At 38.0% G+C, this 26828-nt stretch overlaps 1 protein-coding gene across 1 annotated transcript in view; it reads left to right on the forward strand.

Moving 5' to 3' along the window:
• The first annotated feature begins 3212 nt into the window (after positions 1-3212).
• LOC146387442 (sodium- and chloride-dependent taurine transporter-like) overlaps positions 3213-26828 on the forward strand; it is a 29249-nt gene continuing 5633 nt past the window's right edge. Inside the window, exons 1-13 of the mRNA XM_084929047.1 lie at positions 3213-3468; positions 13097-13326; positions 13415-13549; positions 17008-17096; positions 17418-17563; positions 17747-17879; positions 19339-19473; positions 19859-19962; positions 20074-20198; positions 22745-22857; positions 23977-24114; positions 25901-26003; positions 26676-26776. Coding sequence (XP_084785173.1) covers positions 13098-13326; positions 13415-13549; positions 17008-17096; positions 17418-17563; positions 17747-17879; positions 19339-19473; positions 19859-19962; positions 20074-20198; positions 22745-22857; positions 23977-24114; positions 25901-26003; positions 26676-26776 — 1551 coding nt within the window. The 5' untranslated portion in view covers positions 3213-3468; position 13097. The remainder of the gene's footprint in view (positions 3469-13096; positions 13327-13414; positions 13550-17007; positions 17097-17417; positions 17564-17746; positions 17880-19338; positions 19474-19858; positions 19963-20073; positions 20199-22744; positions 22858-23976; positions 24115-25900; positions 26004-26675; positions 26777-26828) is intronic.

Here is a 26828-nt window from a genome sequence, read left to right on the forward strand (position 1 = left end):
AGGAAGATTATTTCAACGGAAATGTAGTATGACATGTAGTATGACAGTATGGCAAATAACCACATTAGTTGCCTTATTAATTTAATTTGAAAATGCTAAAAAAAAAAGAAGAAGAAGAAGAAGAAGAAAAAGACACCAACAGCATGAACATGTACATTTTAAATGAAAGTAGAAACTGTCCATTGAGGCCAAAGCTATTCCTGTTAATATGAGAGTGTCTGTGGACTGAATAATTTTTGAAGCAAGCCTCAAGTGGCCACTAGAGGAATTGCAGGTTTTGTCACTACACTGTTGGTTTGCCCACAGTGTAGCATGCCCCTTGGACATACCTAATGTGATTATCATTTTCATTTCTGTGGATGTGAAATGCAAAAGAGTATGATAAGAAAAACAAGTGAAGTACTGTAACTGAAACAGTTAAGCATGCAAATGAAGAGAGAAAAGAGGAGTATTTAACAGGTAAGATAACAGTACAGTTCTAGCTTTTTTTAACAGCATTTTATGATTACAAGCAAAGTAAAGTAAATATACAGTGCCTTTACTGAATATGCAATGCAAGAACATTATAACATTGGAAAGCTCTCACTGACTGTATGCCTAAAATGTGTTTTCCATCTTTAAACAAGAGTGTTTCTTCTTATTTTTGATTAGGCAGATTTTTCAGGTAACAGTGGTATGGCTGAAGCTAGTCCATTTATCAGTTTCCACCCAGATCACTTAAAAGTTATAAAGAACCGACCAAAAAGTACTTTGTCATATCAGGTACTCTAAGAGAAAAATAATTATCTGAGGTAATTCTCAGAATGTGTAAGGTCAATGAGTTCATCACGGTGCTCTGGAAGTGAACCGTTGCTACTCACTCAGTAGCAAGTCATCGAGGTTGTCCAATCACAGAGCTTGGAGCAAGAAAGTAGGGAAAGTCTGCTATTTGCCACGCTGTTTCCAAAAAACAACACCTTGTTACATGAAAAACTCTTGCCCATGCCAATAGTTAGTTTCAAAACTAGTTTTTCTTAATATTATGAGTTGTTCTGTTTCTCAAAGCAGTAAATGGGTAAACATCCTTATCTTAACCCAGCTGCTTTAGCCTGCCAGTGACCTTATGCCAGGTTCTTAGTTAACTTTTGTGACACATGGACGCTGCCCATTTGCTCTGAATAGATAAAGCAGCAATTTAGTGACAGTTTGCAGGAGCACAGTGTGTGTTATACATAACTCAGTGTTTACATTCAGTGTTACTCCCCCAATATGCAGTGTCTATGTCCTTGAACTATATAAAATGTTGAATATATTTTTCGTCTTAATGAAACAACAATGCATTTTAAATGTATTACATGTGTCTTCTCCCGCTGTTGTACTGCTGGCACAGTGACACATATTTGCAAAATAAACAGAAAATGTGATCTACTGAAAAGTCTTTCCTCCCTTCACTTTGTGAAATTGTCATCCAGGTCAAGGCTGAATGGAAAGTCCTGCAGAATGATACACAGCTACTTCTGTGTATCCACACCCATTTTTTATTCATCCTGTGCACTATGGTGACACTGCTTAGTGGGACAGATCTCATCATCTGTGTATCCATATTTGGTTATGAGCAGTATATATGATAGTATTGGATTCCAAGAGTCCACTGTCGCTGTGGCTAGTTTTCCTACTGAAGAGATTACTAATGGTGCCCCGGCACGGCTCTCTTTGAAGGCCTGAAAAGAGTTGCTTTCTAAGGTGGCACTTGGAAGTTTGCATTAGAGGCGTTAAATACATATGTTTCTGTTGTTTGTGCTTTAAAACTAATAATAATAATAATAATAATAATAATGCTTTTGAAATTCAATGTTCAAATCCAAATTTAACAGATGTTTGAATGGAGTTTTGTCACACTGTGTCTGTAATTTTCCATTAAAGTTTCTGAGAAATTGCACTGCCCTTCTTACAACAACAACAGGTTGCTAGTATTAATAATCTCACATGGAACCCCACCACAAACAAACAAACAAAAAAACCCAAAACAATTTTTACAAGTTCCAGTTATGAATGAGGCTCATCTAAACTCTTGCTTTTTGCAACATATTTGCCATCATATCCAACTTTTCTCATGATGGCTATGTAATGTATAGTTGCACTGGCCAAAATCAAATCAATTTTTTAAAAATTACCATAAATCAGTTTCCCAGATCAGAGATTACATAGTGAGACTACAGTCTGGATTTAAGTCAGTCCTTCAATAAGGTTAGAGAAAAGAATCTGTCTTCACTGTCAGTTGAGAGTCTACAACAAAAATATCTCCAATAACTAAGTCCAATGTTTTTTGGCCCCTCCGTCCACTTCAACATCTTCTCTACACAATCCTTTTGGCCAGTAACACCAAAAGGTGTTACTTATACCTTATAAATGGACTGGTTCTTATATAGAGCTTTTCTACTTGGAGCACTCAAAGTGCTTTTTAGAGTTTTTAGTTATTTATTTTTTATAGTGTACATCAAGAGTCTGACGGAAACAGACAGAATATAGGAAGACAATTATCAGTTCCTTATCAAAGCATAGGATCACAAAATAACAGAAACATCTTTTTATTCACAACAAAAACTCTGTCAGGCAAGTTAGTTTCGATTTAGAGTTGAGCTTGACTTGTTTGTGATAACGTTTTGTTAGTTTTTTCTATTGTGAAAAAAAAAATGAAATAAATAAATAATAAAAATGTGGCTACACATTAAAAAGAGCTGCTGAATCTGTGTTACCACAAAAGGTGTTATCTCGTAGAGATCGTTTATTTCCACACGTGCACTTCTTCGCCTGTCCTCGGCCGCGTGTGGGGAAGTGGAGCTAATTCAAGAACGCGCTCGAAAATCTGAGCGGGTGCTCGTGACAGACTGAATGGAGAGCTTGGCACTTTAATATCTATTAATGCTGCATGTGATGCTTGTAAACACCAACTTTTTTTTTTTTTTTTGGATGGCCCAACATAACCTTTAAAGGCATGCTGGTTGAAGTAACAATAACTCTAACAACAAACAAACAAGGAAACAAAGTATAGCCTAATTTAGCAACAATTCCTAGATAGGACATGGAAAAATCGCTTAATTTAAACTACTATCATAAATATAATCATAACTACTAGCTAGTGAATGGCTATATTCATTTCCTGATGCTTTGCAAACGCGCAGTTAGCCTTCAAAAAAAATCCGAGTGTGCTGCTGCACCCTGAAGGCACCATAGACCTCTCCTGTTGCTCAGAGAGGAGGCAAGCCGGTGATTTTCCACTGCTGCTGCTTCTCTGGTCCCCCAGTTTTAAGAGACAAAGGTCAGGAAGAGAAGCTTATAAATAGGCTTAAATATAGGCTCCCGACGCGTTCAGTCCTCAGTCGCTCTAACGGACTCAAGAGGTCACGGACAAGACGAAACGGACAAGGGACGGCGCTCAAAGGACATTAAAAGGACAAAATAACAGAGGAAAGCACATCAACATTGCAGGTAAAGACAAAATGCACCCTCGTTTCACACCTACAAAATATTTCACGGAGAGATGATGGTGTATCTTACATGCATTCTCTTATAGATTTTTTCTAAAATATCAAATTACGATTTTTGATGTTTTGACTTATTTCGATTTTGTGTCTGAATGGAAACATTTCCTTTTAAACCCCGAGGAACAGAAAAAAGTTCTTGTCCATTTCTAAGTTAAATCCATCGCATGTGTTTCATTATTATTGGTGGTTTTACTGATGGCAGTGTATACACGAGATGTCCGGGTGAAGATCTGTGAGGTAGATTTGGGTGAAGGCTGTTCTCCCCTCGTCGGTGAGCGAGCGTTTAGGAAGGATCACTGGTGGACTTGTGTTACCCAGATGGCTACAGTGTCATTTTGTATTGTTGGAATATGTACAATTATCTGTTTTCATCAGTAGCTTTGTCATCTATGAGATGTAGCGGATTCACACATGTCTACGTCAGATGCTTTTATTTTAGAGGATCTTATTAATTTCTACCATTTGCTTGCTGTATTTATTTATTTATTTATTTTAAATCGTCTTTGTTTAGGATGGCGAGCAGCGGATTTAGTTCTGTTATCTGATTATTTGCTTTTACAGCCTACGCGAGTCTTACAGTCTTTGTCTCTCTTTTTTATATACATATATGCCGCTTTATTCTTAGGTCCATGGATATCCACATTATTTAAACCAAATGAGAAGTTATATTTTTGGTCATTTAGGTTTATTATATATAGACTTTGTTTCGAATAATTGCGTTGCTGAACTAAAAAAGAAAGGGGAAGTGAGACGAGAAGGCGGAGATGCTCGTTTGTCGCTCTGAAAGTGTCACACGCTGCTTCCCCTTAAAACGTCTCTCTCTCTCTCTCTCTCTCTCTCTCTCTCTCTCTCTCTCTCTCGGCCTCTCTTGTCCTTTTTCTTTCTTTTCTCCTTCGCTTAATTTTGTCTCCGTAACTGCACTATTTGTGACAATGAACGGGAGACATTTTACCGTCTCCAGTAACAAGTGCATGTGCAGCGATCATTAGCTTCCTATTGGTATTTAATTGTTAGAGTATTGAGAAATTACGTTTTTCGTCTGTATACGTGAATCTTACGCGCTTCGTTCGGTCTCACATTTATTCACAAGGGGTCGCTACAGTGGATCGCTCAATACCGGGGACCTTGTGTTAGGTGAATGAGTAAATCACTACACTACAGGGCTCTTAGACGTCTTACAAAGGTTGGAAGACAATAAAAAGATGATTACTGGTAGCCTCAGTGTGCCTTGGAGGGGTTTGGTTCTGATAACAAGTAGTTATTTCCTTTTTGGGTTGGTTTCAGAGTTGGAAATTTACCCAGGATTTTTAACTCAGGAAGATGATAAAACCTGGAATGGAATGTCTTTCACAAAGAGACCTTTACAAAGCCTTTAGGAAACCATACCGAATGGAGAGAAAAAAAATCTTATCTATGAAGTTATTTATACTATTTGAGTTTGAAATTGGATATTCAGCCTTGACAGAATTGATTAACAGTTGATAAACAGTGTGACATCTCCCACACAGACCATAGATTTCAGTGCAAGGTTAGATTAATAGTGTTTTCTTTTTTAATCATTTATAAGTGTCAGTTGCCAGTTCTTGTTAACTTTTAACTATATTTGGGGAGCAGTCTCCTGTGTTTTAGAGCCCGATGACACTGAGTGGAAAATATACTGGTATATAGGGCTAGTGTTAGGATTTGACAGAGACATTTCTGTGTGTATTTTCTCTGCTAGTGGCCTTGAGTTTAATCTAATCTTGACTGATGTAGGCAAAAATCTCAATTAACTGACGTCTGCTGGCAAGTGACTAATTTCAAGGGGCTGTAAAAAATTATGAAAATCAAGAAGTGTTCAGTGGTTCAGTCTATCAGAATCATATACCCTCATTCTCATGTCTTTTTATGAAAGCTGGCAAACTTTTCAGTCAGTTACATGTTTGATGCGGTCATCCGTAAATGTGGGATGAGGGACAGTGGAGCTTTGAACAATGTCAGGAGTGATGTTAATACGGTAGGGTTTGGAGTGATAAAGAACGAGAGTGCACATAATGAGCTTAAAATGCCTGCAAAAGACCCCTACGCATGTGACAGTTTATGGGTCTTAACAGACTTAAAAGGCACGTGAGTTTGAGTGCTGAGTTTGATGTGTGAAACTCTCGAATAGCACTGGAAGCTCAGGATAATGTCAGAGCTAGCTGGTTAGCAGGGACTGATCTTTTCAAATTAAGAGAGGTGATGTTTCTGTAGTGAAGTGATTTTGAATTGTGTTGTAATTGTGTAAATAAGTAAATGACTAAAAAAAAACATTTCTGTGTGTGGGGAAACACTGTAGCCTGTCCGGAGATGCACTTCTTAGATTTTACACCACGCTTGTCTTTGTCTTTTATATTTGTGTTTTAATATCTAATCTGCAAAGTATATTTCAATTTTAATATGTTTGTTGTATTGTAAATAATAGACATTTATGTAAGTGAAAATGTAGTGGGAATTTGGTCCTTTGTCTGACAAACTACTGCTGAAAGCTGACGTGTCAACTGTAGGCTGTTGCTGTTAAATGATTTATTAAGTCAGTAATCTGAGGGTAGTGGAACGTGTGTGTGTGTGTGTGTGTGTGTGTGTGTGTGTGTGTATTCACGTGTGTGTGTGTGTGTGTGTGTGCATTCACGTGTGTGCATTCACGTGTGTGTGTGTGCATTCACGTGTGTGTGTGTGTGTGTGTGTGTGTGTGTGTGTGCATTCACGTGTGTGTGTGTGTGCATGCATGTGCATATTAGTAAAATCTTAGTCATGGTGACAACAGCACTTTTTACAGATTAAATCTGAGAAAGGTGGTGCAAACCTATACTGACGTGGAGGATGAAAATATAAACTGTTGCATTGCATGTGCTGATATCAAACATTTATGATCAGGTGGCCTTGACATCAGACACGCCGCTCTAAATATTAACCAACTTGAACCGGTAAGCAACATAAATTCACACCATTATGTTAGTTCACTATGAGCTCATTGCTGTTGGAGCTGCCCCATTAATCTTGTATGACTGTATAAATGTGTTGAGGTCTCAGTTTGAACATTTATTTAAAAAGCATTGACAGCTTTGAAAGATCTTATTTATCTTGGCTATTGAAGGTGAAAACGACAACGATAGTGATTAACACCTTATATATTTGTATATCAGGCTGATGAAAATTGCATATGTGCATGCGTTATCATGGTGATTGACTGTAATACATTTCATGCAAGATAACTGACAGAAGATAAAAGATCAGCATCACCTTGTGGCCAACGAACCAGTTTACTAGGAAATGTAGAAATCTTGGATTCTTTTAAGATTTCCAAAGAAATGATTAATCGAAACAAGAAATGAAAAGCAAACAAACAAGACACTGAGGAAAAAAAATTTGCATAATATATTCCAGAGAGCTTGAACTCAATACTTCTGTAGACTTGATGAATATGGTGGAAGTTGCAAAAAAACCCTCAAGACAAGGGAGATAAGCTAGGGTTTATTCGCTTCTTGTGGTGGCAGGGACCGTATCAATAATTACACTCCTGTGAATACTATAATGAGTAAAATAGAGCTTCAAGTGCTATCCTTCAGCCTCCTAGTAGACAAACCTATGGTATCAATTTGAAACTCCTACGGCGCCTTGTTTTCAAGTTATTGCATTTACAAACTTGGGTGTCCACAGCACCAGTCTGTTGAGGTGACGACAATACCCCACTGGCCTTTTACAGCTGAGGGGTAAAAATGAAAACAACGAAGTTACAATGTATCTGCTGGACATGCAATTTTGAATCTGTGAATGAGTTTTCCGTGGCAACTTCCAAGAAATTTTAAACATCTCTGTTAGTTTCCCACATATTTGATATGAAATGGTTCATGACGAAAGGTTCAGTTAAAACCTTGCATTATTCTTTCATAATAAACCTCAGCTTATCAGGAATCTCTTAAAGGTTAAAGCACTTCTTAAAAACCAAAATATGACCAAAGTTTTGGGCAAAACTTGGAAATTACAGAGACACTAAAACAAGCCATAATCTTTAAAGTTCTTGGATGTTTAATTGTTAGATCCATATTTGCAGTATGTGAATAATTGAAGCTCAGCTCCACTGACCTGTTATAGTTTGTAGAACTAGAGTGGGGAAAAAAATGTTAGCAGAACCGACAGTGAGTGTTAACTGTAGCTTGATAAGCCTTTTGGTAACTTTTGATAACTTTCTGTTGCCTCACATGCTCATACTTCTTGTGATTCTTGGTGTTCAAAGAAAAGCCTTTAGTCTCTTTTTTGGTCCATCAGCCCAACATCTATTTTTGTATTTGTCTGCATGTGACTCTCACATGCCGTTACCTTCTGTAGCATGATTAATTTTTAGTAACAAATGTGTACACGGACCTCACTGTTTCTTTTTGTCTTCATGCCATTGTGTTTTCAGCTTTCCCCATCCAAGTTAATCTTTAACAGCTTTCAGTCACTGTTTCCTTTGTCCCTATGTTCCACCTATTTCTCACTCTTTTTTACTCATATTCACTCTCTGTGTTTCGGTTTCTTTTCCTGTCTTTCTTTTACAAGTTTTGTATGATCATTTCTATTTGTCTGAAATGAAAATGTGAAAAGAGCATCGAGAAGTGTCTGTACTTATGCAAAGTGAGGTAGCATTAATGGGGGAAAATTGTAAATAAACAAGAGTGTCTAAAGGAGTGCCTTATAGAAAAGAACCATAGTAAAATTAAGAGGGAAGGTAGCTATTGGAGGGAAACAACAGAAAATTTGCAAACAAGGACAAGCTGATTTAAAAAGTGACCCAGGAGGAAAAGGGTGAGTGATTACAAGAAAAGGGGGTGGGGGCAGCAGAAGCAAGCTGTGGAAATAAGGTGTGGGGGTGGGGGTAAAGGGTCGAGACTTCTGAAAGGCCCTGTGGGGGGTTGAAACATGAAGGATGTATAATGAAGAAAATGTAGAAAAACTAAAAGCAAAGGAGGTCAACCAAGATGATGAGAAAATGGGAATTGGAAATGGTGGAAAGGCAGAGGACAGCTGGTTTTGTGTAGCATCTCACTGTGTTTGGAAGACTGCTGTTGATTATTTTGTTACTGAAACGTCCAATCTTATCTCTAGTCTTTGGTAAAATATTTGAATCTGTCATCCTTAAGCCCTAAATCCAATAATCCTATTCATTGCTCATAAGCTATTAGGCTGAATAGCCTAAATAGCTCATTTGAAATTAATGAAATATCTAATATTGACATGTTTGTTAAAAGCACAATGTGATGAGTGTAAAAGAAGACTTTAACAGGAGACAAAATATGGGCGAGGAAAAAAGAAAACAAATATGCAGGGGATGAGTAAAAGAAATGTGAGGCAAAAAAAGAGGAGAGTGGATTTAACGGGCAGCTGCAGCCAGCCCAGTGGAAATGTACATGGTCTCAAAATAGGAGAGTGTGTTATGTAAGTACTTTGGGAGTGTAGTAAGTATGTGAAGTCACTGAATGCATATCCAGAGCCTGGGTCCAGTGAGGTCCACCCTCACAAACACCAGCACCACACAATGGTTCTCTGTTGTGCACAAAACTTTTGGCCTGAACTTTAAATCATCCCACAGTTCATAGTGGTTTCCAAGGCCAGTCTAACTCCGTGGGAGTCATGTTATAGGAAATCGTGGAATAGCAACATTCCCGTGAACAGATTGGGTTCAGTCTCTTTGAAATGATGCCCTTTTCTTAGGATGAACCACCTGAGCAGCTAAATCTACAGCTACACATGGTCACCACTCAATTACTTCTATTTTCCACCACTTATCTGGGTCCAAGTCTGTAGTGAAAGCAGACTACACAAGATAGCTTTACCCCTCTGCCACATCATCTATCTCTTCCTGTGAAGTCCTGAAGCACTCCCAGGGCAGACTGAGTACACATCACTTCAGAGTGTTCTCGGTCAGCCCCAGGATTTAAATGCAGTTAATGTGCCTAGAAGATCTAATCTTAGAAGCGCCCAGGAAACATTCTCATCAGATGCTGTTTTCCAGTGATGTTCAAGACAATTCATTGCAGTATGCTGAATCACTAGAATCAGTTAGTTCAAAAGAATTGTTCAACAAATCGTTCAGCTTTGACCTAGTGCTAGCGATCATAACGGACAAGCTAAATGCTATTCATAATTCTTGAGATTTTAATGATTTCCTGGCTGAAAATTGGGGAGTAGTACTAATATAACTGTCAAGTCTTTATTTTTAAAAATTATTTTAAGCTACTCTGCAATTCCCTCCAAAACATGAGAGGTGATTCTGGCTGTTTCAGCAACTGACTGTCACTGCGTCACTTTAAGTGACGGGAAACTTTACATTCACTGTAAAGTACTTAAAGTTACAAACCATTAAACATAGGCCATTCCCCTGCAGCAAAATGAATTACTTTTGATTCTCTACACACTTTCCTAATACAAGGAAGTTCGTTCACTGGCCCTGCTGGGAACTTGAAGGTATGTGTTTGTCTTCGTATGGCTTTGTAAGTTTAACAACATGATGAATTGGATCAGAAAACAATGGCCTTCCTGTCAGTGTATTCCTGTGAACAAATGACTTTAAACACTTGGCGAGCAAGTTATTCCTGCATGTTCACCAGTACCTGACTGGGGACAAAAAAAAGGTCATTTCAGGATATAATTCTGTTCACTTCACAAGTTGAACTCCTTGCACAAAGCTCAATAGATTGTTGTACATAGCATATATGTAGTACAATGTCTTAGGCCGTCCATTATACTTTACACTTCCACGAGACTGTTAGCGCCCCCAAAAGCTTAATCATCAAATGGTCAAAGTACCTATGTACCTGCCAATTTTTGGGAACTTTAGATTACATTAACTGCACCTATGCCATCTTTCCTTGCTTTTTAGCATGTTGTTGATAATAGAAGTGCCCGATTTGTCAAAATGTTTTATTACTGGATGATTCCCAACTACTACACTAGTAATTTCCAAAAGAACTGGTAGTACACAGTACATCCCAGCTAAACATTTTAATCTTGTTGTGCTTTTCTTTTTATGTATTTGATTTAACTTCACCCTAGCTATTTTAGGCAAATGGCTTCACTCCCTGAGTCAGTTTATTCAGCTTATTGCATTAATTCCTGTGATGTTGCAACACATAGCAGTATCACGTGAATTCCTCTTTTGTCTACTAGCTGGTTTCCTTTTTCAATTTAATATCTTAATCCAAATATATACAGGTATAATGTCACATATCTAGTGCTGTTAGGGGTCCTTTGTCTCTCCTAGCAGAAAGTCACTCACACAATATATGCACAAAAAGCCAGTTCTCTCCTCCCAGCATTACTCATTAACTTACTATAGGAAGTTATTCATGAAGATAAATATATGTGTCACTAACTGTGAAATCATTAACTTGTTTGAAATGAGAGATGGTATTGTACAGGGCTGTTTGTACTTAGTCAACCAAATATTGGCAGAAAAGTTAGTATTTAGGCATGAACAGCTTTTTTCCCAATTCTACCTTGGTTGAAGATATCTGCTGATGCCAAACACCAATACACTAGTCTTAAATTAACAAGAGGTTAGGAATGATCCTTTATTTGCCTAATTTAATCATTGATTTACTAACTTATTTCCATTAGTTAGTTTGTGTTCATTATAAGATTTGTAGGCTACTGCTTAATGCTGCTATTAAAAAACACAGTAGTTTCTCCTTTTGTTTCAGTGTGAGTGTGCCTCCCTTTAGTTCTAGTCACACACACAAATAATCTTAGGTTTCTCTTCAGACTTCATAGCTTTTGCGGCTTAGCGATCTATAAGCCACTCAGATAACCGATAACTCTCTTGCTGGGGTAAATTTTTACCCACCTTAGTGTACATCAGTACGTTACAAGCATTCACCCATCAATGTAGTTGGTCACAGGATAATCAAAAACAGTGTTTCTTACCTGCTTACCTACATCCCATGAAGGAGTGGTGGCCATCCTTAACCAAAATGCTCATTTTTAACTAGTAACAACCCCCCCCCCCCCCCCCCCAAATTAATTTGAAGCTGATTTTTTTCTCTCCAAACAACGATATATTATATGAAAACAAATAATTTATTCAAAATAAAATGTATTCTTTCATTAGTTTTTTTTTTTTAATATCAAAACTTTCAAATCACTTTTTCAAATGAATAAAACATTTGACCCTGATTTAGCTTCATAGACCGGTGAGATGAAATAATATCAGTGACGCTGGCATCAACACCTTATTCTGCAATAAAAGCCTTTAAAGAAATGTTACATTGAACATGACAACAGTTCATGTCCAGTCACTTGACCACAGTTTGTGTCCAATTTAAAAACAAATTCAAACAAAAAAGCTGTAGGTGCAACTAAAGTGAAATACTTCCATGCTGTATCTGATTCAAACATAAGAATCATGCATTCTGACTAACATTCCTGGGTCTGGTAGAGGCAAGGGGGGGGAAACCCCAACAACTTTAATTTAAATATCCAGGTAAATATAAACTGGAACCAAAGCCTGTATCTGCAGATAGCCACTGAAAAGTAGTCTTTCCCTCAGTTTTACCTTCTGTAAATATCATCCTGAAAGACACAATAAGATTGAAAGATAAAGACAAAGAACTAGAGGGTGCAGCAACCTAGCACATGGAAAGAGAGGGATGTGGCATTTTCCACAGTGACAGACATCTGCTGACTACTAAGTATGTCAGTCTCTTCCACGACTGTCTTTGTGTCCCTCATTGTCATTGCTGAATGGAAATTTACAGCTACAGTTGTCATCGTAACCCTTATAATGTTCAGCCAATCACAGCGCCATATTAAATAGTTTCAACGAGGAAGTGCCGAAGAAGGAAGACTAGTTTTACTGTTTCATCTTAAACGTGTTACCATATATTCAAATCTTTTTATCTTGACTCTGATCAGTTTTAGCGTTCATTTGAACAAAATGCATTCAAATTGAACTGTTTATTTTTACCAGCTTGCTTTCTTAGTAATAAGGATTAGGCAACAAAACCTCTCAGTGAGCATTCAAAAAAAAGATATACAGTTCTTTTTGGGGTGTTTTTTTTTTTTTTTTTTTTTTTGTCAGTTATCAGTTCCATGTAGCCAACAGATAATTTTTATGCACTTATTTACGTGACCACAGGAGGTCTCCTAAATATTCTTGGTCATTTTCTTCTTAGAACTGACAAAAATGGAGGATGCCTAACCTGATGGTTTATGAGTGGGTGCATAACCTGCTGGTAATGCCTGTGGGAGTGATTACAACTGATAATAGCCATTCAGTGGGATGGTTTGTGAAACAGATGATAATTTTACAACTTCCTGAATCTTAAGCAACTGTTAAGCAGTTTCCCTGCCTCAGCTAATGTGTTTAGTCTCACAGTTCTTTGTCTCCAGTTCAGTCCCTTGCCACAACTGAAAAAATCCGTCTCAATCGTTCAGTAAAAATGCAGTGCATTCATGAAAGAAGGCACCAAAAATAATATATATATTTTAATTATTATACATTAATAATATTTTTGTTTTTGTTTTTCATGAATGCAGCTCTGACTTGATCTCTTCTTTGTCTTCTGTTTCAATAGAATGGCTCAAAAAGAGAAACTTCAGTGTCTGAAAGACTTCCATAAGGACACTCTGAAACCATCTCCCGGTAAGAGTCCTGGCACCCGGCCTGAAGATGAAGCAGAGGGCAAGCACCCCCAGCGAGAGAAGTGGGCCAGCAAGCTGGACTTTGTTCTGTCTGTTGCTGGTGGTTTTGTTGGTTTAGGGAACGTCTGGCGTTTCCCATACCTCTGCTATAAAAATGGTGGAGGTAAGGCTTTCAAATGCTGCAACAATTTATGCCAACTCATGGGGGTCATATTTTTAGGTTAATGGTTTCCCTTGTGTTCCCCATCTAGGTGCATTTCTCATCCCCTACTTCATTTTCCTGTTTGGTGGAGGTCTGCCAGTCTTCTTCCTGGAGGTCGCCCTGGGTCAGTTCACCTCCGAGGGTGGCATTACCTGCTGGGAGAAGCTCTGTCCCATCTTTACTGGTATGTAGTCCCTAATTAGATCCTCCCTGCTCAAATAATGAGCTTTTTCTCAGGAATCATATTATAGGTGCCCACGATATCAGTTCTAAAATAAAGAAACTGGAGATTATGGTGGTGGTTAGATGGAGTGTTCACCCTAATTAACTCTGTCTCGGGTGTAACTTGTCTCATGAGGACTTTCCTCAAGGAAACCCATTACTTACTGCTGTTGAATCAGTAATTTCAGACACATTACCATAACTATTTCATTGAAATCTTGTGTATTATAATGATCATAAAATTCCAGTTATTGACTTAAAAAAACTTTCTTTCCATACACCTGCACTTGTACCTGTACCTGTGACTTCAGCTTCACTCACTTCCCCTTCTTTTGATAGCCCGCCAATTTGACTGAGTGCAGAGTACAGGCTTTCCATATCCAATCCGAGACTTTGAATTTTTCCAGACCTCTGTTTTTTCCACTGAGAAATGGCTGTGTAACATAAGGCTGAGTCACACCAGGTTTTCATCCAATCAGGCTGCTGAGACTTTACCCTGCAGCCGTTACCAGGCAGCCAAGCCTGCACTGGTACACCAACATACTGAGGACTCTATTGTGCTTTAACCTTCTCTGGCTCACACCTGCCAAGAGGCATTTCTTCAGTGTACTCTGACAGGGTCCTCTGTAGTTATTTTTTTCCACTTTACTGAGCTCAAGTCTTTTTCTTTTTTCTTTTTCTTCTTTTTTTTTTTTTTAATTCTAACGTCTTCTTTCTCCTCCTGTTATTAAATGTCTTATATATTATTTTTCCCTCCTGTCCTGGGCATCTCCACTTCCCCTTCTTCATTTCATTCACTGTTCTTCTCACCTCCCCCTCTCCTCCTGTTCACTACCAGCCAAATAAGGTTAATGTATTCCTCCCTGTCTGTTCAATTCTGAATAGTCATTTTTTTGTAATATTTATACTGCTCCATCTTCAGCAATTGCACATTAACAGTCATTATTTCTGAATTGCATTTGTGGATTTAGTTCAGAGCTATAAACACATTCATTTCTTTCTTATGATCTTAATTATTTACTTGTCCTGCTATTCTCGCTTTCACATAAATACACAATCTTTCTTCTTTTCAGACACATTATCCTCTTGCAGTCTTGTACATGGATATCAAAGACAGACACACACACACACACACACACACAATCTCTCAAGACAGTGTACAGAGTGTCCTGAATCACACGTTGTTATGGCAACAGTGCAGCAACACATCAGAGAGATGATGAGAGAGAGAGAGGGAAAAAAGCAGAGCACAGATCTGAGGACCAAACAGATGGATTGACAAAAAACAGGAAAAGGTGGAGAGGGATTTAACAGAGGAGAGAGGTTTGAATGGAGAAGAGCAGAGAGAGTGAGGGAATTAGAGGAAGATAGGAGGGGGGGGGGGGGCAAAGCATGGTAAAAGCAAAAGACAAAATAGAGGATATGAGTGAAACAGAAGCGAAAGGTCTATACTACAAGACTTAGAAAAAATAAAAAGAACATTATAAACAAGGGGAGAAAATCCAAGCAAAAAATTATCAAATATAATATGGACTTACTGGTATTTGTTGCAATATATTATGTTGTGGGTTTAAAGTGAAATGTGATGTGATTAGCTTGGATTCAGAAATTTGAACTGTTGATGGCATTTTTTGGCTTTAAGGCCAAAGAGAGGCCAATAAAAACTGAGCAGATAGTATTAGATGGTATTAGACAGTATTAGATAGTATTAGTAAGGAATAGAAAAACAGCAAGAACTATAGACCGTATCTCGCAGTCTTACACAAATAAATTACTGCTTCTGTGTAAACTGAAAGTTATGAGGGCTTGAAGAATAAAACTGTCATTGAGTTGTTGTAGCTAAACAGAACATGAACACAATGTCAGTGAGGGTAAACAAAATTACAACTTGGCCTTATTTGATTTGAAACAAAGCTTGGTAAAACACATGGGCGGCAACGTTGTGATATGTTATTCATAAAATGAGGTCTTCTAAGGTCAGCAGATGAGCGCAAGATGTGACGTCATGGAGGAGGGCACAGCTCTTTGTTTGATTTGCAGCGTACCATGTGATCCAAGTGGTTGTGTGTATCTTGTGAGCATGTGCATGTCTGTGTTTTTTAGACATATAGAGGTTATGATGCTGCCAATTAGCTCAGTGATTAAAAGAACATAATACAATGTTAAAATATTCCATGCATTCATTACCACACTAACACGCACAGACACAGATTGCAAATTAGAATTTAGTCAGGCAGTTCACAACACACACACACACACACACACACACACACACACACACACACACACACACACACACACACACACACAGAAGGCCAGTGACGTTGAAGGACATTAATTTGTATGAGTGGCCTCAGTCGGCTGTGTGTACTAAAGCAATACAAAGCTTTTTCTGATATACTTACGAGGACCGTCAGTGACCTCTAAACTAAAACTTAATCCATGTCCAAATCTTGGTCCAAATCCCAGTTTCAACATCTGTTCTCATCTGAAGCAAGGGTTGGGGTTTTTCTTCCCTTTATATCCTTGTGTAGTGCATAACACACAGGAGTGCACACAGGAGTGCACACACAACTCATGTGTTTACCACCAGCTTATTCAAGTCATTCAAGGCCAGTACTGATGCAATGAATCTTAGCTGATATTAAACATGTTACATGCACTATAATTAAAACTGAAGGTTAAAAAAGAAATAAATGATTGCTGTAGACCTTGTATTGGGTAAATGTTGTCCTGTACTTTGTGATATCATTTTATAAGGACTAGCTATTTTGTAAAAAATGGATTGGATACTGCTGGCTTTTCTGCAGATGTACAAATCTTGCAGTTTGCACTGTAAATTCTGTTAAGCGCATGTAACACAAAGTGCACAAAACCATTAAAAACAGGAAGTATCACTGAGACTCAAACTTGTCAGGATGCAATGACTGGCTTGTAGAAATCTTTTTATCTAGTGAAATCCAAGTTCGCAATTTTTAGTTCTATCCTTTTTTTTTTTTTTTTTTTACATTTTAAAACTATTTTTAAAAGCGTGTATCATATATACAACCACTGCCATCTTGTGCTTTACACAAATTTCCCATAGAGTTTTGCTTAGGATTCAAATGTTTGTTTTTTTTCTCTCCTTCTTTTGAACATCTCTGCCACTGGTCTCATCATCTTTTGTGGCCAATCAAACATTAGCATTAAACCTCTTCCTCTTATACAAGAAAACTGTGCATTGAAAATTGTGGGGCTTTGGAAACAGTCACTAAAATATCATGTCTTATATAAGTTGACGCGCCAGAAAATGCCAATATTGAAATTGTTGTATATTATTTCAGAGAAAAGTAATAGTATAACTAATAATTATTAATAGTGATTTAATAGTTTGATGACCCGCTTCTTGTTTAATCCCCTGAACCTCTCTATTCTCTCCAGGCATTGGTTATGCTTCCATTGTGATTGTGTCCCTGCTGAATATCTACTACATTGTCATCCTGGCCTGGGGCCTCTACTACCTGTTCCAGGTAGGTTTGAGGGGGGAAAAGACAGCTGTTGAATATTCCATTTCATTTTCCACTGGTTTCAGGCATGTATTATTTACAATGGAGATAGGTGAGGATTTACATCAGGGTAGTGCAATCTTTGATTCTTGTTAATTTAACTACCAGCTAACTGCCATGTAAGTTTTGTCTAAACTTACGTTTTTCAGGGGACACATTCAACAATAGCTGCACAAAGAAGTGACTAGCCTGCTACCAGAACATGAATATAGTAATTATTATTATTAATAATAGTAATAATGCAGTTGTCATCATTTATCTTTTTTTTTTTTTTTTATATCCCAGTGTTTTCAGCCTGAGCTGCCCTGGGCCAAGTGCAATCAGCCCTGGAACACTGATCATTGCATTGAGGACACCTACCGCAAGAACAAAACCCTCTGGGTGGCTGCCAATGCCTCCAACTTCACCTCCCCCGTCACCGAGTTCTGGGAGTAAGTTACATAAAACCACACACACCTGCACACTTGCATAACCACAAACAATTGTTCATTCTTTGTCATGTAAAAGTTCAGTCAAGGTGAGGTAGAAAGTCAGCAATGAAACCTGCAGCTTGCAGACACACACCTACAGAGGATTATTTATTTATTTATTTACCCATTTATTTATTGTTACAGGCATAATGTACTCGGTATCTCCAGTGGTATAGACGAGATCGGCCCGATTAAATGGGACTTGGCCCTGTGTTTACTGCTTGTGTGGGTCATCTGCTTCTTCTGCATCTGGAAGGGCGTAAAATCCACTGGAAAGGTAAATATCCTGTAGTGTCTCGTGTTCATTGCTTCGTCATTTCTTTATTCCTCTTAGAATACAAGGACCTGGTTTTTACAGGACATTAATTTCAGCTAACATCCAAGACAGGGTCAAGCTTATCTGATTTTTATTTCTCCCCTTTGTGGTCTGACCAGAAGAACAATTTGCTATGTTTACATTTCCTTGTGTAAATACAAAAATAAGATCATAGGTTTTCAAACTAAACAAAGGCAAATTTTGGTGACATAATTCATATGTTTTAAATGTTACAATATTACTATTTAATACACTACTGTGTGCAGAATTTAGTCAATGGTGACTAAAAGAGGACAAAGTTGTAACACAATTTCTTGTTGCTTGACAAATCACTACGGATTTTGTCTGATAAATTGATATTGGGTGCTTCCATGCATCAAGAAATTACCTAAGAATTTGTAGATTGCAATTGTTTTATTACTAAATATAATATCTACAGTGAAGAGCCACTAGTGTTATAACGTGTATGCCCCTGCTTGTGCTACAACAATGTCTCTGGCCTGTTGAGACACAAGTTCTCCTGTTCTTTACAGGTACTGAGACATTTGCAGCAAATCTGTAGAGTGTGAGGGGGGTTTCATATGTTACACTTCATTTCCTAGTATGCTACACAGATGCCTGGTCAAAGGAAGGTCTAAGAAGCTTGGACAACAAGTCAATGCCATGAGCATTTTGGCATTTTGCCCAAACCCTTCTTGAACTCTTGTTGCTGAGATGCTTTGACCCTGTTGTCTAGACATCTTAATTTGGCCCTTGTCACAGCTGCTGAAATTTTATGCTTGCCAGTTTTCCCAATTCCAACATCAATTTAAAAAAATGACAGTTCACTTCCAGCCTAATATATCATTGACAAGTGAAAACTGTCTGTTTTATAAATTGGTATTTTCTCTACATTTTTCTATAGTATTGCAGGATAAATGTAATCTTGGGTATTTCAATATAGGGAATATTTCAGACCACGTTGAATTGCTGCTGCAGTAACAGCAGCAACAGCTTGCTCCAAGACCAAAGGCAATCAATCCCAGACCGCTCTTTTTATAGCCCTAACACACTTTATTGATTGCGCTGACCTGATTGATACTTTCTAGTTGATCCAAGTTGTAATTCTTGTATTATTGTCACTCCTGCAAGGCCAAGTGTGGTCACAGTTTTCCACATAAGAGATACTGGTACACCGCTATTGATTTAGGGGACCGCCTGTGGTCTGTTGTTGTCCAAAATATTCCCAAGTTCACACACTGATCAAATCCATTATCTGTAATAAAGCCAGAGTATCAGCTAGCTGGCAAAATAAAACTACTGTGGATGAAGATTTGATAAGCTAATATATTGGCTGTAAAATAATTCAAACTGGATCATTTAGAGTTTGTCTCCAAAATGTGTGACCTTGCTTTTCTGTACCTGTGGTCTCCCCTTATAGGTGGTCTATATCACAGCCACGTTCCCTTTCGTCATGCTCATTGTGCTTTTGATCCGTGGTGTGACGCTGCCAGGTGCTACTGCAGGCATCAAATTCTACCTGTATCCTGACCTCACTCGCCTGAAGGACCCAGAGGTAGGTGTTAACCTGAGGTGCATGAGCAAGAAAACTCTGTTATAGCTTTCCTTCACTAGTTTGACCACATACCTGTCTGGCTGCTCATACAGAAAAGAACCAAATTTAAATTCAAAATTGTTGAATTCATAAAAATGGAACATGTGGTTTAAAAGGAAATAAGACAGCAATAATATAATTGCTGTTGTCCTTTTTTGGTTGAATGGCAACAAAACACATGCCTGCACACTGATTTGTAAAATGTGGCAAAATAAAAGCCAAAAAAGGTTTTTCATAAACAACCAGAAACACAGTTTTATCCCACTTGCTTCACTGTACAAAATCCCCTTAAATTCCCCCCCATCAGCAGGCCTCAGCCTTTTTGTCCCCACTTCCTTCTTGGTAGGTGTGGATTGATGCTGGCACCCAGATTTTCTTCTCCTATGCCATCTGTTTGGGTGCCATGACGTCCTTGGGGAGCTACAACAAGTACAAATACAACTGCTACAGGTGAGCCATTAGTTTTCAGTGAGGGGGTTAGCGATAGGGGAGAGAGGGGGGGCTAAAGGGATCCTTGTGTGTTCATTAACAAATCCTCCTCATGACATATGTGTGACATAGGGACTGTTTGCTGCTGGGAGCCCTCAACAGTGGTACCAGTTTTGTGTCTGGCTTCGCAATATTTTCCGTCCTGGGCTTCATGGCACAAGAGCAAGGGGTGGACATTGCTGATGTGGCAGAGTCAGGTACGAGGGTTCTGTAAAGGCGGCAGTGATGGTGGGCGCTGCTTCCTGGTTAACAAATAAAACAATAGCAATTATGAAGAAAAACAGCAACGAAACCTGAGTGAGAATTCGACTACACGTCCAGTTTCGAAATGAGTTGAAATTTGGAATTGAATGGATTCGTTGATTGATCTTAAATGACGGCATCAGAATATAAAAGCTTCCGAAATCAAACACTCCTTGACAAAAAGCAGAAATATTGACTTGATTTGTTAGCGCTCATTCGAACGAAACAAGTTGGGGCTGAGAGATGCATTTGAAACTCGATTGTGCTTTTTTAGGCACGCGTTGAAAACTGTAGCGGAATGCACTTAGAATTAGCTGTGTCATATTGTACATGGATCTTGTGCCAACGTGACGTAGTTCTGAATTGCTCCTTTTGTGTACACGAGAGATTCCTGCCACCATTATTGTGGTTCCTTTTTTTGCGTGACATCGGCATATGTGGTTCTCGATTCTTTCTATTATTTATTTGTCGTTTTTAATCATGGTAGCTAGAGCCAGCACCTTTATCTGTTTGGGTTTCTTTTCCTCTCCAATCATGTTGTCCATGTAAGACATAATTTTGTTTTGAATGCATGACTGTCAGTATACTTTAGGTAAAAGAAAAAGAGTAGTTGTTTTCACGGCATCGCGAGATTCAGATATTTTGGAAAATGGCTTTGAGGGAATTGTAAGTGCCGACATCTTTTCAGTGTAGGAAGTGTAGTTTTCAGACAGAATTACAGAATTTAAGTTAGAAGCAGATGTGCAAAGTTATAAGTCACTCTCAAATGTGTTGGCACATGAAGCTTTGTCAGATGAGTCACAAACTTGAAATCTATACTAATATTTGTTTTTTCGGGTATATCATCATCAAATGCTCTGATCTTCATCTCTGCCCCATGATCGACCAAGAAAAAAAACAAAATGTAGCTTTCAGTCTGCTAATGTCAAAAAAAGAGAAACTGTCCTTGCTGCCAGCCCAGTTTATATACACTTAGAGTGGCAACCTATTGGTGGGGTGTGCAGAACTGTCAGAGATCAGTGTTGTTTGGTGAGTGGGCTGATGCTCCACAGGGAACTAGAATAGAAGTGTTGGTCAGAGGAATTGAGTCGAGCACCCTGCATATCATGGTTATCAGCTTGGTTTTCATGCCTTAGAAAGTCTGTCCACGTTTGTGGGTCTATGAACACGGAAGGCTACGTAGACAGCATTATATGATAAGTATTGGAACATCTGCATGCTCATCAAGCCAACTCAGGCAAGCAGGTTATGAAAAGCCCCAAATCATCAGAAGTAAGTCTGCCTTAACTGCAAATGCTTGAATGTTTTGTGCACGACAGAATGTGCTGACTGAATACTCAAAGAATACTGTGGTTTTCACAGTAGAATGTAAGCACACATGACATGGCATTCAAATGCAGCTTTGGAAGTATTTGTAGTAATGACTGATCAAACAATTTCATTGAGTTAATATAGCATATGTTTGTTTCAGGCATAGGAAAGGTTTTTGTTTTTTTTGTTTTATTCTTTCTTTCTTTGTTTTTTTTTTTTTTTTTTTGAGTCAACGCGGTGTTTGGTTGGATGCCTCATCATAATTTGCTACAAAAAATGGAACATATTGACACATCTTGTTATCAGCTGCAATGCTGTTTCGCTGTTATGGCTGCTTCCCTGTTCTTTGACTTCTGTTGTATAGTTCCCGATGTAGCAAGTCAAATAAGACCTCATTAAAAAAAAAAAAAGAAAAAAGAAACTACAGAAAAAAAGAACATGTTTGCTCTTTATCTGACCACTCATTTTGCATCTGCTGCTGTTTTGCATTGGTCCTTTTGCATTCCTTATAGAAAGGGTCATCCTAATTTCAGTCAGGAATGCAAAATGGCTTGGGTGAATTTGTTGAACCGTCTTTAGCAGTTGAGGTTATATTTTGCATAGAATTGCTGCAGTGTTGTGGTGTTGTATGGTCTTTTTGGTAATTTTATTCCACATAACCCATGTACCAGTTTTATTCCATTACATAATGTACATGCATCCATTTACTGAATGCTTTACAAGTTATCTCATGATTTACTTACTTCCACAGAGCTGCAGCTACATTATACTAAAGTGTTCATTTAATGTCATACTCTACCTGTATTTATTTTTCTGTTTGCCTTTTAGTGTAAGAATTCAGTGTAATATGTCATTGTTAATGATATGAAACTGTGCTGTGTTGAGTGTATACAGTTTATAGTGTGCCATAATGTGTTGCTCATAAGAGGTAAGTATGTGTATTACATATACTTTGGTGTTAGTGCATACTAGCTATATACAAAGTCATAAAACCAAAGTAAATAATTGTTCCCAACATTTAGCCAGTTTTTTATGATGTGTTCATATCCTGTTCTGCGTCTCCATTGTTTGGGGCTTCTTTTTCTCCCCCATAGGGATGCAGATCAGACGAGTTTATCATATGGTTCTAATGTTGCCTTACCCCCTTCCCCTTCTTTCTGCTCTTACCCCCTTCCCCTCTCCTCCGCAGGTCCAGGCCTGGCTTTCATTGCCTACCCTAAAGCTGTAACCATGATGCCTTTTCCTACACTCTGGGCAATCCTCTTCTTCATTATGCTGCTGCTGCTTGGCCTCGACAGTCAGGTTAGAGGAAAAACAAACTTTCACACATGGGTGACTGTTGGAGCTTCAGGAGGTTCGCCATAAAAGGAAATGCTGATGACACTTACAGGCGTCAGCTATTTTTAAGGTTCCCATAAGCAAAACATTTAACTGCTCATTGGCCAACCACAGAATCAAGTGTGTGAAGAAGCCTGTGCACAAATACAGTAGTGTTTGAAAAAGACTTTTGCTGGATATTTCGTGCTTTAAAATGTCTGTTTCTGTGCATAAATATAGACACAAAAAGTCATCAGATAGTATTCATTAATAGGCGAAATAGAAAATCATTAGAGGCCATAAGAGAACGACAACTGGAAAAAGATTATATAAGATTATGTTTCAAATTCAGGAGAAACTGTTTAAAAAACACAACATTACATTACACAAACATTACTCTTTCAAGGTCATTTTTCTTTGAATCTTTGCACCACTCTGCAATAATCTTTATTATCAACAGACCCAGAACTTCTTTAACACCAATAAAACATATGCAATCATGTGTATATATCCTTGCTATTGACCCCCTGTTGAGGTAGGCTATGATGCACATTTTAGTTGATGATTTTTTTCTTCTTTTTTTAATATTAAAAATGTTTATTTTTCCTTTCCATATTCATTGTTATAATTATTTTCCTTTTTTTTTTTTTTTATCTTATCAAAGCCACAGGGAGCCACTGCATGTCAGCCAGAGCTGCATTCAGCTATGGAGTGACCCAAAATGTATTTCTTACCCGTGCCCTGTAAGTGGGTGCATGATAGCACAGTGACACGCACCACAACTGAGGTGGTTTGTGTGGTTGAATATTCGTCTTTAGACTCATAAGGGGATAACAATAGAACTACTTCTGCTTTTTACCTGAGTTCTAAGCTTAGACACTTTACACGTTGTACCACAATTTCAAAAGAACCAACAATAACAACTCAGCTTCACCCACTCGTTAAAATGGCCACTGACTAGTCTGTGTTTGAAATTTTACACAGCCACGTCACATAGTGCTGCCAAACCTCAGCAACAAAAGTTGCACTGAAATATTTTGGATACTTATTAGTGCATTTATCCTTTTTTGATTAATGCCACTGTATCTCTCTGTTCCCCTGCAGTTTGTGGAGGTGGAAGGGCAGATCACATCACTGGTGGATCTGTATCCGTCCTTCCTAAGGAAGGGTTACCGCAGAGAGGTCTTCATCGCTATTATCTGCTGCATCAGCTACGTGCTTGGACTCACCATGGTTACCAAGGTAACAACACAATGGAAAGTGAACACAAAAGAAAGCACCAGCAATCATGGCCAGAGCACTTTTAGAGCACTTAGAATCTGTGTAATCATTAGAAAATTAGAAAACAGTCAAACTCTGATGTGCTGTGAATCACAAAAACAGTACTCGAACAGAAATGAATCACTCTGCAGTATTTCTCCACATGTTCACTACACCCACTGATAATTGCATATATATACATGTGTGTATATATATACACACACACATACACGCACACTGTGGTTGCTGACCTCATTTCAGGCTCCATCTCCCAACTCAATACTCCAGGAAAAACAGTGTTCAGACAGCTATTAGTGTCGATCCCAAAAGAGATGACAGGGGGCTATTTATACTGTCAAGTCATGAGAACTTCCCTTCCCTCGTTTGATATTAATAGATACAGTAGACTTGATATAGCTTTTCTAAATCTCGTGCTTCCTCCTCCTTCTTCTCTCTTGTTCCCGTCTGTTTCTTTTGTCTGTTGTTTTTCATCTCATTTAATTTCATCTTCCCTTTGCATTTACCTTGTTTGTAGCACCTATCTACAGTTTCCCCTCAATGTTCTCTCATCCTCATCCCCCTTAAGCTTCATCTTAGCTGATTCTGTCTTTTTCACCTTTCTTTACTTGTACATAAGGCTCCCGGCAGTTCCTCATTATTGCAGTAATATCTGTAGGAGCACACCTTTCTCCTTCATTTGAAAAATGCAGCAGTCCTGATACAGCAGGTACCTGGTATTACCTGGTATTGTGTATATACTGTTACAATATGCCACATCCAGTATGCCATGGGCCATACTCATGAGAAATGTTTGACATGAAAAAATCAGGTAAAATGTTTAATTATGTTATGATATGAGATGGCAATCACTCATTTTCAAACCTGACTAGAAATTCTGAGTTACTTAATACAATCAGCCTGACAACTCCATTTTTTTTTGTTTAAATTGTTTTTAATTACATATTTTGTTTTCTTGAACACGACCCTTGATAACCCAGTTCCACTTCTTTGTTTAACAAAACAGAAATCTATAATGACCAATTTTCCTTACACTAAAGGTGGGAAAAGCCCAATATTTTCTTGCTTTATTACTGCAAAGTAAGAAACACTTAAATGAGAATCTACAGGTCAGTAATTATACAAAGTGGGTTTTTTGTTTTGTTCTTCGTCAATCCTCGTACTTTGCTTTTTCTCCTACGATCAACATTTAAACATTATCTCTGTACTTACAACCTCCCATCACTGTTTTCTGCCCCAACCCGTGCTCCCTCCCCTCCTCTTTCACGCCCCCTCTTGTTCCCATGACAATATCTTTTTATGGCAGCACTGGCCTGATTTCAGTTCAGGATTCCCATGACTAACTTCTCACAATGGATAAATGTGTGCACACTCAAAGTACATGTGGACATTTTGGCTGCTCACTTTTACTCTGTATTTACCTTAGCATCCTATAATAGTCAAATTATTACATGTATGATTAACAGTTTTTCATAGTTGAGTGTTCTTGTCACACTTGTCATTCTTACACCAACTCATTGCAAAGGAAAACCACTATTGTACTTATTGTAGTATAACCCCATACACTTAAAGCCACAGTAATGCTGGTATACAGGTCTTTCCGTTGTAAAGCATGGTAACAAGATGAAAACTGAAAATACCTGAAATGCACCTGGACAGAGGAGAATTTAAAAAAACAACAACAAAAAAACCAAACTTATTTTAAAACTAAGTCTGTGTTTTGTTTTGTTTCTGTTGTTGTTTTTTGCAGGGTGGCATGTATGTTTTCCAGCTGTTTGACTACTATGCAGCAAGCGGTGTGTGCCTTCTGTGGGTGGCATTCTTTGAATGTATAGCTGTTGCCTGGGTTTATGGTGAGTACTACATATATAATAAAATACTTTTTTTTAATTAATGCTTTTCTAATGAACACCAGTTCACATGACCTTGTGTTGTGTATTCAGACAACAACAAGTTTACTGATAAAGTACCTTGTATTGTCTACCTATTTAATATCCCAGCTATTTGTGTGTACACTCTTTTGTTATAGAAGGTGACAGACAGACAGCTTTAGAACAGAAAAGTCCGCATAGACACCTCAAATCTATCTTGTCAGAAAAAATATACTTATTTCTGATCATGAATCTGCAAACAATTAATAAAGGATGAGGTTGTCTAAAAGTAAAATTTTCTAAATTATTTCCTGTCTGTAATCTGTGACATGTTAGTTACTTTGGCAGGTGTCTTTCATGCTGTTGGAATCCATAATTTTGGTTCAATTTACACTGATAGGATTTGAGCCTTCAGATTACTAATTTGTGGATGAGGCCTAATGTCATAGCATCTAAATTTTATTTTATTTAAATATATTTATTTATTTATTTATTATTTTATCATAATTTCTTTATTTTTTTTCAATTTAAAATAATGCTCTAAATTGGCTGAAGTGCTACAGCAATATGACAGTAACAGATTTCAGTAAGAATTCAGCTGCAGTACTTCACAACAGTTAGGAGGCAAGCCAATTGAGTATTTTATCTCCACAGGCGTTGATAATTTCTATGATGCGATTGAGGACATGATTGGCTACAGACCAAATCCTTGGATGAAATGGAGCTGGACTGTGGTCACTCCTTTACTGTGCATGGTAAGGACTGTTGTTTCATCAATCAGATAATCAATTAAATTTGTTCTCATTT

The sequence above is a fragment of the Perissodus microlepis genome, chromosome 5 (genome assembly GCF_051167445.1).
Source record: "Perissodus microlepis isolate ML-2025 ecotype Zambia chromosome 5, ASM5116744v1, whole genome shotgun sequence".
Lineage (NCBI taxonomy): Eukaryota > Metazoa > Chordata > Actinopteri > Cichliformes > Cichlidae > Perissodus > Perissodus microlepis.